The following is a 13,621-nucleotide window of genomic DNA, read 5'->3' as shown; positions in this document are numbered from 1 at the left end:
ACAGATATGTAATTAGAAAAGGGAGCAATAACTTAATATTCTCATTCTCACGTTAAATTTATTGTTTGCTCTTGCACTTTAATTGAAAGTTTTATCCATTTATGATTTTATAACATACGTTAAGTCACATGGAAAAGTGGTTCACACAAGTATGAAGATCTTCCAAATGTTAAAATATTTCATTACACAATATTTTAAAAGTCACATTCATTAATATCACTACCAATCCCATTAGAACAGTCTTTAAGTACTGGGAAGCTGTCAAGCTCATTCAGATCAGCGACAAAGTTAAGTTCTACAAAAATTTTCATTTTCACTTAAAAGCTTAAAGTTTATCATGGAAAACACTTCTTGGAAATGACAAGTTTATTTTGGAAAAAATGGCTTGGTTACCATGTACCAAAAACGGAATAGCAATCATAATTTGCCTGTTGTCTGTTTTTTCACCTAAAAGTTCTTCCATGAAAAAAGAACTAGATTCAGTTTGCAACAGCAACTCAGTCAAACAAGTGCTTTTCCTTGAGACAACTGTCCTGTATGCAGAAGAGGTTTATGCATACTTCTGTTCTGCTACATTGAACAATAAAAAAAGCATATGCACAATTGATATTTTTTTGAAAAGTTAATAATTTTCACTGCTTTATCAAAGACATTAAGTGAAACTAGCTTTTTTCCTTTTTTTTTTAAAGTCTCAAATGCAAGGAAGTGAAGGAAAGACAGGATACACAGGGCCACTGCCTTGATTTAGACTAAGGTGCGAACAGTTTTGCCACAATTGTTTTTATAACAAGTGTCAATGTCAACACAGTGAAAGGGCAAATTAAGTCTTTGTATAATTATGAAAATAGCTTGACTTTGTATGGCTTCTACAAAAGTCGTGCTCCCTCAGCCCCACCCCACTATTCTTTTGAGAACCACTGATTTAAGACCAAAGAACTGTTTTCAAATATATAGAAGGCTATCATGTAGAAAATGGCAAGCCATGTATACTATTAGGCCATATCTTGAACCACTGGATATTATTTATAAAGAAGTGGCTTGGGGCTTCCTTAGTGGCTCAGTGGTAAAGAAATCTGCCTACCAATGCAGGAGACACCAGTTTGATGACTGGTCCCAGAGGACCCCACAGGCCTCAGAGCAACTAAGCCTGTGAGCCACAGCTACTGAAGCTGGGCTCTAGGGCACAGGAACCAGGAACATCAACACGACTGAAGCCCACGTGCCCTAGGGAGCTAGAGCAGCCCCCGCTCACTGCAACTAGAGAGAAGCCTGTGCAGCAGCTAAGACACAGTACAGCCAAAAGAATAAAATTATTTTTTAAAAAAGTATCTTAGCACCAAATCTGGAAATAATCTTTTCCATTAAAAAAATTGATTAATAATTTATGAACAGTAAAATCCAACCTTGGTTCTGACCCAAAAAAATGAACACCAGAGTCAAACTACAGAACAGTTTGATCACCCCCTAAAATTTTCTAATGCCCTTTATAGTTAACTCCTCCTACATCCAACACTGAAAACCACTGATCAGTTTTTCTGTCCTGTTAGTTTTGCCTATTCTAAAATGTCAAATAAATGAAATCACACCGGATGTACAAAGTCTCTGGGTCTGGCTTATCAGCATAAAGCACTTGAGGTTCATCCATGGTGGTTCCTAATCAGTGTGCATAAAACGACTGACAGGTTGTTTCCAGATTTTGGAATTATTAATAAAGCTATTAAAAACATTTACATGCAGGATTTTGTGTAAACATAGATTTCATTTCACTTGGGTAAATATTTAGAAGTGAAGACTACAGGATTATACGGTAAACATATGTTTAACTTTATAAGAAACTGCCACACTATTTTCCAAAGCAGCTAACAGCTGTACCATTCTGGATTCCTCCTGTAAGAGTTCTAGTAGCTCTGTATCCTCACTAGCATTTGGTATGGTTAGTTTATTTTTTTAATAACTTGTTTATTTTATTTTTGGTTGTGCCAGGTCTTCCTTGCAATGCATGGGCTTTCTCTAGTTACAAAGCACAGCTTCTAGGCACATGGGCTTCGGTAGTTGCAGCATACGGGCTCTAGAACAGCGGACTCAGTAGTGGTGTACCAGCTTAGTTGCTCCTGGGCATGTGCAATCTTCCCAAACCAGGGATCAAACCATGTCCCTGGCACTGGCAGGCAGATTCTTATCCACTGTACCACCAGGGAAGCCCTGTTATGGTCAATTTTTTTAAGCCATTCAAATAAGTATGTAGTGGTATCTCACTGTAGTTTTAATATGCAATTTCATAATCACTAATGATGTTAAGCATCTTTTCATGTGTTTATATCCCATCTGAATATCTTCTGGGTATGGCCTGCTTGTTTTTCAGTTAATATCTTATTATTTAAAGTGGTTTTTATTTTCTGGATACAATTCCTTTATCAGAAACATGTTTTGCAAATATTTTCTCCCAAACTATGGCTTATATTTCCATTCTTTTAACAATGTCTTTCAAATTTTGTTGAAAATTTTATTTGTGAGGAAGTCTAACTATAATTTTTTTAAATGAATTATGCTCTAGTGTTATAGCTAAAAAATATTTATCCAATCCAAAGTTACCAAGATTTTCTCCTACATTTTGTTCTAAAAATTTAACAATTTTCAGTTTTACATTTTTGACTATGAGTTTACATCTAGGGCTTTGAGTTAATTTTTAAGTATGGCACAGGCATGAATGAAGGGGTTTTTTTCCCCCCTGCATTTCAATATACAATTATTTTATCTTGATTTAAAGACTATTTTTCTCAATAAGAAAAAGCCTTCTAGTAATTATGACTGATCAGTAACATAAAGAGCAGCATGAAAAAAAATGAGAGTCAGTCGTTCTGTCCAAATTACCTTTCCAACTCTCCCTCTATGAAGTCCCCAGAGGGGGATGTCTTAAGGAAAGACTTGCAGGTCGTCTTCCCTCATGCTCTTAATCCTCACCCTCCAACAGTTCAGCTTTCATCGTTTATTATTAATTGAATTCTCACATAAAATTTCTCTTGCATGAGAGGTTAAATAATTTTTTAGATGAAAAAAAACCTGATGCAGTAACAAACTAGGTAGCATCTGAAGTTATCCTTTGGTCTTAAATTCTTAAGATACATTTCCTAAAACTAGAATAACCACTGAAATTGATCCCCAACTAAGTTTAGTTTGTATGCTTAATCACTGGGCTTTAAACAGCATCACCTATATTAATTTTAAAAATACATTATGTAACAATATTCAATAGAAATCATAATAATGACTATTTCCCTTACCTTCCAATTAAGATTCTAGCTTCTATCTAATTTCAGATACAAATACAATAGTAGTCTAGTGTTGAGTAATAAAAATGGTATATTGTTAATAAATGGGTTTACCTTATGTAACAGTGACATTAAAATGCTGTTTCTTTCTACATCTTTTAAGACACTCATGAGGATTTACTTCACATTTTGAAATATTTTTTATAATTAATGATACATATTTTTAGAATCGTTTTTGTTCAAAATGCAAACATAATCAACTTCAACTGCTCAGTATTTCTGGATGTACTCTTTAGCCCCTGGTCTTATCATTTTGCTACTTATCATGTTTGCCACTCAACAGTGTGTAGGAACAAGAAGACATAAAACCCCTATTGGCATTACCTTACCTATTCGATTACTTAATACTTCCATTTTAATATAAAGCTAAATGAATGGGTAAAACTTTGGTTTGAGAATTACCTGTGGGTTTTAGTTTTCCATATTAAGTATCAATTCAAGAACTATGAATAATTATACATAAGACTTCAATTGATTTCAACTGGAATATCATATTGATATATTGACCACTATACTTTAAGAAAAACATAACAAAGCTGGGGAAAATCTAAAAAGAAGAACAAAACTCATTAAAAAGTATACAACTGATTTTAGGGAATATAATTAAAAACACAAAACTCAAAGCAGTTTGTATATCTCTGGTATGCTTCACAGCACCTTTTTAGAGCAATAGATTGTTGTCGGTCTTACTCATTTTATGAACTAGTAAGAAACACTACTGACAAACTCTAAAATTTGAAACTTTACTGTAGACAGTAAACCTCATAATACTGGAATGAGACAGTAATCTCTTGAGGTTTAAAAGAGATAGTCATTGGAAAAAGTATAATAATAGTATATCCTCATTAATTAATGAACACGTGGCATGTGTAAATCCTCTTCCTCTCACACACATATCTGCCTCATTGCTTTTATCCTTGACTAAGCAAATGATATTTGGGGAGTTTTTGTTTGTTTTTTCACTACGCCTCACAGTGTGCAAGATCTTAGTTCTCCAAACTATGGATGGAACCCGGGGCTCCCCTGCGGTGGAAGCTTGAAGTCTTTACTACTGGACCATCAGAGAATTCCCAGCAAGTGATATTTGATTAACATTTGATGAATAGGTAGATGGTACTTGAATGAAGAGCTAGTGAATTGGTAAAAAGCAGCTAGGCATAATTAACTGAAATCTGAATGCCCTGAAGCAGTGAAGAACAGCAAGGGCCAGGCTTGGTGCGGCTGAAGCACAGAGTTAAATAAAAGACAGAGATACAAGATAAACTTAGAAATGCAGGAGTTAAATCTAAGGCCATGATAGGATTTTAATGTTTACTCTCAGGTCAGTAAGAAACACCAGAGAATTTTAGACGAGAGGATGACACAACCAGCACTTTAGAAAGACTCTTCTGGTCATCCTGTGGGAAATGAATTAGAGGAAGATTAAAGTATTTATGGAGATCAATTAAGAAACACCGCAGCAATCCAGGCGAAAAATGATGGTAGCCTTAACTAGGATGATGGCAAGGCCAGTACACAGATCTAATAGAGAATTTAAAGACAAAACCAACCAGTCTTAAGCATAAGCAGACTTCCAAACTGTCCATTTACTTCTCTATTTATTTTTTATCTGTTTATATCTTTAAGGTGCAAATTGAAACTTAAATGTGACCTATTATACAGGTTCAAAATGAAGTGGCAAAAGAATGTACAATCAGAAGGAGAGTAGCTAAGAAACATACCCATATATCTGATAATTGTAAACCAAATATAGAATGAAAAATATATCTATACAATTGCATGTTTTTACTAGAAGTCTTAGAAACTTTTTACAAAATATACACTGTTGTACAATATAAACATAATAACAAGTTGCATCTAAAGTAACACTACATACAGAAAAATATGAGTACCAAAATTCAATCTGCTACTGATTAACAGAAAAACATTATTCATTTGTTGATAGTTGTAATTACTCATACATAATGCAGAAATAGGATGTGTATGTGTGTATACACACATATATATGCACAGTAACAGTAACAATCATTGGTTCCAGAAAAACCCAATATACTTAATTTTAGCTGGTCCTAGTGTGTCTTACAATTTAACTGAGAAAATCACAAATAATATATTCATTACAAAACCAAAAAAAAAAAATTCTGGTGTCTACTTATAAACATCACAAAAACGGAAGCCTTTTGTAATTTTAATTTGATGTTTGTTATCGCTTCTCGGCCCTTTGGCTAAGATCAAGTGTAATTTGATGTTTGTGTATGACTTAATATTTGTGTAAAATGCTTAACACAAATTATCTTTTTATAATGATTATTTCTTCTTAAAATTTATATACAATCAAGAAATCACTATCCTAGAAGAACCCTGACCACCATACTGAAAAATCTGTTGTACAAAAATAACCCTGAAGGCAGAATCCTAACAGTGTATAGTAGAAAATTCTTACCAATTTTTCATCAACTGTTATGAGTTGCGTGTCTCGAGTTTGGTCCTGTGCCAGCCTCCATGTGGAAGTGCTCAACGACCTGCAGTGCGAGACTTTAAGTTAAAAAATGATCCATGCAATGAGAAAAGAGAGGCAGACAAATCTTACATAAACCAGCTACTTTAACAGTATCAGTCTTATAAAACAAAAAGAACAGAAGGAAAGAGGGCACAAAAAATCCTTTTTCTCCACAATTAGCTCTGTCTGCTGAGATTTTGGCAGAGTCTCACTAGACAGTTCACAAAAGGCTGTACTTTATGGCAGTCTATAGGCTCTCAGTCATAGAAGGCCCCCAATAACAAGAACTGTTCTGCTCTCTATAAATGTACACTGGCTAGTTTGTCATTATGAGGAGGAAAAATGCAGAGCTGTATCAACCCTTCTAGAAGGCTGATTCCTAAAGGATGCCATCAGAAAGAAACAAATATCTCAATCAAATTCTTAGTGGAATAAAAAAAAAGCTGTGCAATTAACACAAGATTAACAAAAAGTTTCTTTGCTCTAATTTCAAATCAAAAGTAGCTTAAATAGGAATGATTTGTATGATCATTTAATATTATTGTTTTAATCCTGGATCCCACTCACAGAATTGAAGAAAGTCTGAATAGTTAAAATAGAAACATTAAGTCAGCAATAAAATCAGGACAGAATCTAACTCTTTTACATTAGTATGGTCTCACCCTCAACCCAAAGAAGCCTGGCGCTAGTGGTAAAGAACATGCCTACCAATGCAGGAGATGTAAGAGAAGTGTGTTCCATCCCTGGGTTGGGAAGATCCTCTGGAGGAGGAAATAGCAGCCCACTCTAGTATTCTTGCCTGGAAAATCCTATGGACAGAGGAGCCTGGTGGGCTACAGTCCATGCAATCACAAAGAGTTGGACACGACTAAGCGACTAACAAATACTACTACTAACAGATTTTTAAATTTCATGTACACATTGTAGTTTACACCAATGAATGTAATAGCCATCAATGATTATGACAATTTAGCTTTTTAAAATTTTGCAAAATATTAAGCCATCCTATGTAGATTTCTTCTTTGAAAGTAAGTTAATATATAAAATTGACCTAAACCAGCCCAATATGCTGTATTCAAATTCAATTATTTCACTTAATGCAATATAATCACCAACATAATTTTGATGTTGTTGTTCAGCCACTAAGTAATGTCCAACTGTTTTACGATACAACATAACCACCAATAATTGATGCAAAACTTCAGGCCAATGTTTAATTTTCAATAGCTACATGGCTTTATAAAAAAAATCTACTTACTAACAATATAAAGATGACTCATAATACAAAAGGCTTTATTTCATGAACATATATTTTCTAAAAAGGGTTCATTATTTTCCCAAATTAACACCATTCATTTCCACTGCAAATACCCTGCTCAGAAATGTATCCACACAAAAGAATATACTAAAGAAGTATAATTAAGCACCTCTGAAATCTATTTACTCTGGAAATCACTAAGATCAATAACCACATTTTGAATACTTTTAACCAAATCCATATACTGCAAAGAAAAAAAAAAGAGGCAATGAAAAGGGTACTCAGGAAAACTTGAAATATTAGAAGTATTAGAAAATGTAGCTATATTACAAGGAAATGAAACTACATAATTCCTCTAATGAACAGAAGTATTAGATCAAAATAGTGCAAATTAGATAGATTAAAACTATAATCCATGAACTGTGCAATTTTAAACTGTGCAGTAGATTTGACTGATTTAAAGAATTTTAAATTGTATGATAAAATCTTATTGTAAATTAGTCAAAACACGAAATAAATTTTTAAAAACTTCTAAAGTATACATACTTTAAGGATTTGTTGTTCAGGCACTAAATAGTGTCTGACTCTGCAACCCTATGTACTGCAGCATGCAAGGCTTCTCTGTCCTTCACTATCTCCCGGAGTCTGCTCAAACTCATGTCCATTGAATTGGTGATGCCGTCCAACCAACTCATCTTCTGTTGACCCCTTCTCCTCTTTCAATTGTTCCCAGCATCAGTGTCTTTTCCAGTGAGTTGAAACTTTGTGCCAGGTGGCCAAAACACTGGAGCTTCAGCTTCAGCATTAGTCCTTCCAATGAATATTCAGCATGGATTTTCTTTAGGATTGACTGGTTTGATCTCCTTGCAGTTCAAGGGACTCTCAAGGGTCTTCTCCAACACCAGTTTGAAAGCATCAATTCTTCAACGCTCAGCTTTCCTTATGATCCAACTCTCACACCTTTACATGACTACTGGAAAAACCATAGCTTTGACTAGATGGACTTTTCTTGGCAAAGTGATGTCTCTGCTTTTTAATACACTATCTAGTTTGTCATAGTTTTTCTTTCAAGGAGAAAGCGTCTTTTAATTTCATGACTATAATCATCGTGTGCAGTGATTCTGAAGCCCAAGAAAACAAAGTCTGTCACTGTTTCCATTGTTTCCCATCTATCTGCCATGAAGTCATGGGACTGGATGCCAAGATCTTTGTTTTCTGAATGTTAAGTTTTAAGCTAGCTTTTTCCACTCTCCTCTTTCACCTTCATCAAGAAGCTCCTTAGTTCCTCTTCCCTTTCTGCCATTAGGGTGGTGTCATCTGCATATCTGAGGTTATTGATATTTCTCCCGGCAATCTTGATTCCAGCGTGTGCTTCATCCATCCCAGCGTTTCTCAAGATGTACTCTGCATATAAGTTAAATAAGCAGGGTGACAATATACAGCCTTGATGTATAGGGCTTCCCTGGTGGCTCAGATAGCAAAAAATCGGCCTGCAGCGCCGGAGACCCAGGTTCAATCCCGGGGTCAGGAAGATTCTTTAAAGAAGTAAATGGCAACCCACTCCAGTACTCTTGCCTGGAAAATCCCATGGATGGAGGAGCCTGGCAGGATACAGTCCATGGGGTTGCAAAGAGTCGGACACAACTGAGCCACTTCACTTTCCCAATTATGAACCAGTCTGCTGTTCCATGTCCAGTTCTAACTGTTGCTTCTTGATCCGCATAACAGGTTTCTCAGGAGGCAGGTAAGGTGATCTGGTATTCCTATCTAAGAATTTTCCAGTTTGTTGTGATCCACACAATCAAGGGCTTTAGGATAGTCAATGAAGCAGAAGTAGACGTTTTTCTGGAACTTTCTTGCTTTTTCTATGATCCAACAGATGTTGGAAATTTGATCTCTGGTTCCTCTGCCTTTTCTAATTCCAGCTTATACACATGGAAGTTCTCAGTTCATGTACTGTAGAAGCCTAACTTGAGGGATTTTGAGCGTTACCATGCTAGCATGTGAAATGAGTGCAACTGTGCAGTAGTTTGAACATTCTTTGGCATTGTCTTTCTTTGGGATTGGAAGGAAAACTGAACTTTTCCGGTCCTGTGGCCACTGCTGAGTTTTCCAAATTTGCTGGCATACTGAATGCATCACTTTAACAGCATCAGCTTTCAGGATTTGAAATAGCTCAGCTGGAATTCCATCACCTCCACTAGCTTTCTTTGTAATGATGCTTCCTAAGGCCCACTTGACTTTGCGCTGCAGGATATCTGGCTCTACCTGAGTGATCACACCATCGTAGTTATCCAAAGTCATTAAAATCTTTTTTGTATAGTTCTGTGTATTCTTGTCACCTCTTCTTAATATCCTCTGCTTCTGTTAGGTCTATACCATTTCTGTCCTTTATTGTGCCCATCTTTGCATGAAATGTTTCCTTAGTATCTCTAATCTTCTGGAAGAGATCTCTAGTCTTTCCCATTCTATTGTTTTCTCTATTTCTTAGCACTGTTAACTTAAGAAGGCTTTCTTATCTCTACCTGATATTCTTTGGAACTCTGCCTTCAGATGGGTATATCTTTCCTTTTCTCCTTTGCGTTTTGCTCTGTTCTTTTCTTAGCTATTTGTAAGTCCTCCTCAGACAACCATTTTGCCTTTTTTGCATTTCTTTTTCTTGGAGATGGTTTTGATCACCACTTCCTATACAATATTATGAACCTCCGTCCAAAGTTTCTTCAGGCACTCTATCAGGTCATGCCCATTAGAAAGTATTAGCCACTCAGTGGCAAGCGATTCTTGCAACCCCATGGACTGTAGCATGCCAGGTTTCAATGTCCACTGAATTCACCAGGCAAGAATTCCAGAGTGGGTTGCCATTTCCTTCTCCAGGGGATCTTCCCAACCCAAGGATCAAACCTAAAGTTACCAGGGAAGCCCTCATACTCATGAGAATAGTTACAAAAATAATAATAAGTATTGGTAGAATATGGAGAAATAAGAATCCTTGTGCACTGCTAGTAAGAATGTAAAATGCAGTTGCTGTGGAAAACAGCATGGCAGTTTCTAAAAGAAATTAAACTCAGAATTAACATATGGTCCAGCAATTCCACTTATGGGTACATCCCCAAAATAACTGAAAACAGAGACTCAAATAGATACTTGTGCAGAAATATTCATAGCAGCATTATTAGCAATGATCAAAAAGCAAAAATTGTCAAATATTAATAAAGTTGACCATGTATTATAATACTAGGAAGTATACATGTAGAAATAACTAATATGCAATGATTAGTAAACAAATGGCAATTTTATTTTGCTATTGTACTTATTTTTGAGAAACTTAGAAATTTAATTTGCTCCATGAACCTGCCTTGCTATCTATTCATTTCTTTTATTAACTGACCTGTTTACATTTCTAAGTTTCTTAAGTGTCAATCTAAATTCTGAGCTCAAAGGATAAACCATGAGGGCTGTGATATTATCAGTTATTATTAAAGTGTATAGATGATCAATTTTATTTAGTTTTTTGTATAAATTTCCTGAAAGAAAATGAGGTATCCTGGAAATGGATATTAAGAGATACTATTTCTAACTCTGATTTTACTACTTACTATTGTGTCTATGAACAAATCATTTAACCCCTCTGCATCTCAATTTCATTTTTGTATATTTGTAACATGAAGCTGGTTGCTCTATTTTCTTTCTAATGATGAGTCTGTGTTATTCTAATAAGTGGAACAGATCATAGTTCTAGTTTGTTTTAAAAGGCAATCTTTTTTGCCTGAAAAATCCCAAGGACAGAGGAGCCTGGTGGGCAACAAAGGACCGCAGAGTCAGACATGACTGAGCACCTAAACAAGCTTATAGAGAAAATTTAAACTGTCTTCATCATACTGTACTCACCGGACAGAAGCAAGAATGATCTAATTATTAACAGGGAAAATAAACACCAGAGGTCAAGAGATCATTTTAATATTCTGGGAAAATATGCAGAGTAAAAGGAAAGGCAAAGATCTACAAAAGATTTGGTTAAATTCAGTGGAAACAACAGAGAATATAATTTATAATATATTCATAAATAAGTTATTTAATTCTAGTTTAAATTTATTCCAATAATGTCTAATCTTCACCTAAGCAATTAATATTATCTTAAAATGTTCAACTGATCAAGTGAAAATTACAATACCTTGCTAGTAGATATCTTATGCTTTTCTGAGCCAGGTAGAACTTATAGCAGGAACTAACAGCTGTTGTGCCTGGGGGAACAACCCAAGCTAAAACCTTAAACTAATTCTTTGAGAGTCATCCAACAGAATAAGGAAATATCTGTGTAAGAGGGATAAGAGTAATTATGCTCACATACCAGACTTTGGAATGGAACTGAAGAGTGTAAGGAGGAGAATGTGGGCAAGGATAATTTTGGAAGGTAGTAACAAAGAATCTGAAGGGCATAATGGAAATTATAAAGGAGAAAGAAATATGCTTAAGTTTATACCAACAGGATATCAAAATAAATATATATGAGTTTAACAAAGGGAACAACAAATATAGATGTTGTGGTGATGACAGTAATAATATTACAAAACACAGCAAATATATGAAAAGTTCATATTTATGAAGGCCAAGTCATTGAGCTATACTGGTCATTAGGCAATAACTTTACTGGTTTGGAATGCCTTAAAGAAAGGAATTGAACACACACATACTTTTGGCATGTCTTGTAAATAATGGAAGCTAGTTTGCCATAAAGATGTCAGTTATTAATCTACAAATTAAATAATTATGAAACCTCTAACAGAATTTTTATAAAGTTAGATGATTCTCATGAGGGAAAAGTAACTCACAAAAACAGCCAAGAAAATTTTGAAAAACAATCAGGGGCATATTTCAGAGATGTTGCAGGTTCACTTTCAAACTACTGCAATAAAGGAAATATAGCTATAAAGAAAGTCACAAATGTTTTGGTTTGCTGGAGCATATAATAGTTATATTTGTACTATACTATGGTCTATTAAGTGTGCAATAGCATTGTATCTTTTTTGAAAAAATGTTCTTTAATTTTAAAATACTTTATTGCTAAAAAATGCAAAGCATCAACTGAGACTTTAACAAGTCACAATCTTTCTGAAATAGTAAATCAAGGATCAGTGATCACTGTCTTAAAAAAAGGTGGTAATAATAATGAAAGAGTTTGAAATAAAATGAGAATTCCCAAAATATGACAGATACAAGTGACCAAATGCTGTTGGGAAATGGCGCTGACAGACTCGCTCAATGCAGGGTTTCCACAAACCTTCAATTACTCTATCTGCGAAGCACACTAAAATAAGGTATGCCTGTATAAAGCATGATTTGCCTTACCAATTAATATGCTATAGCAATTAAAATATCATGGTGTTAGCACAGGCACACACATATAAATCAAATAAATAGTTCAAAGTACAGAAACAAATTACTTAGATCTGTAAATTTATTATATGATAAAAGTGCAATTTCAAATCTGTGGTGAAAAGCTAGAATAGTCAGTAAATGATAGTGAGACAACTAGCTATCCTTCCATGGAAGAAAAATATTTAAATCCTCTTATAAAATAGTTACATCATATACCAAGGAATTCCAGATAGAGTAATACATATACACACTGTATTGTTTGTATAAACTACTGGGATAAAACATAATAGTTTTTAAAATCAAAATACAATATCCCTGGACTTTCTTGGTGGTTCAATGGTTAAGAATCCACCTGCCAATGCAAAAGACACGGATTCAATCCCTGGTCCAGCAAGGTCCCACATGCCACAGAGCAACTAAGCTTGTGCACAATTACTAAGCCTGTGGTCTAGAGCCTGTGAACTGCAACTGCTGAGCTCACACACCTAGAGCCTGTGTTCCACAATAAGAGAAGCCATTGCAATGAGACTGTGCACTACAATGAAGAGTAGACCTCGTTTGCCCAACTAAAGAAAGCCCATGCGCAGCAAAGACCCAGCACAGACAAAAATAATTAATTAATTTTTAAAAAAGGCTATCCGTGAACTGTAGACTATCCACAAAGCAAAATAACTTCTGAACAATAGAAGGCACAGCAGGATAAATTAAATATCAGAGATAATAAGTATGGTACACAGAGTAGATAAAAGACTAATACCTAGAATATATAAAGGACTCGGGAGTCAAGAAAAAAATCATCCTCAAAATTAGAGGAATAAAGCAGGGTATGAACACAGTAGACATTAATGCCAACTATGTTGCTAATCACCTTAACAACTTATTGACCAGAGACATATTAATATGTCTTTTGTTACCCCTATATTACTAACCAGAGATGTTTCCATATTCACTTACATAATAAATCACCAGTCACAGGCATTAGTTTCTGCAATAATGCCCCAGTCAATGTGTTAAATGAGAAAAGACTACACCAATGGGAAGAGAAAATGTGTCAAGTGATGGAAACAAAAACCCAGGACCCAGTGATGTTTCCTGAAAGAACCCCATTTTAAATACAGACACAGACATTAAAAGTAAAGAGATGAACAACAACAAAAA

At 34.9% G+C, this 13,621-nt stretch overlaps 1 protein-coding gene across 1 annotated transcript in view; it reads right to left on the bottom strand.

The window, feature by feature from the left end:
* The window catches only part of NDUFS4 (NADH:ubiquinone oxidoreductase subunit S4), a 116,312-nt gene that overhangs the window by 48,804 nt on the left and 53,887 nt on the right, over positions 1–13,621 (bottom strand). Inside the window, exon 2 of the mRNA XM_070476669.1 lies at positions 5,773–5,851. Coding sequence (XP_070332770.1) covers positions 5,773–5,851 — 79 coding nt within the window. The remainder of the gene's footprint in view (positions 1–5,772; positions 5,852–13,621) is intronic.

Source organism: Odocoileus virginianus, chromosome 14 (genome assembly GCF_023699985.2).
Source record: "Odocoileus virginianus isolate 20LAN1187 ecotype Illinois chromosome 14, Ovbor_1.2, whole genome shotgun sequence".
Lineage (NCBI taxonomy): Eukaryota > Metazoa > Chordata > Mammalia > Artiodactyla > Cervidae > Odocoileus > Odocoileus virginianus.
The sequence above is the reverse complement of the archived record's forward strand: the minus strand, read 5'-3'. Positions and strand labels throughout refer to the sequence as shown.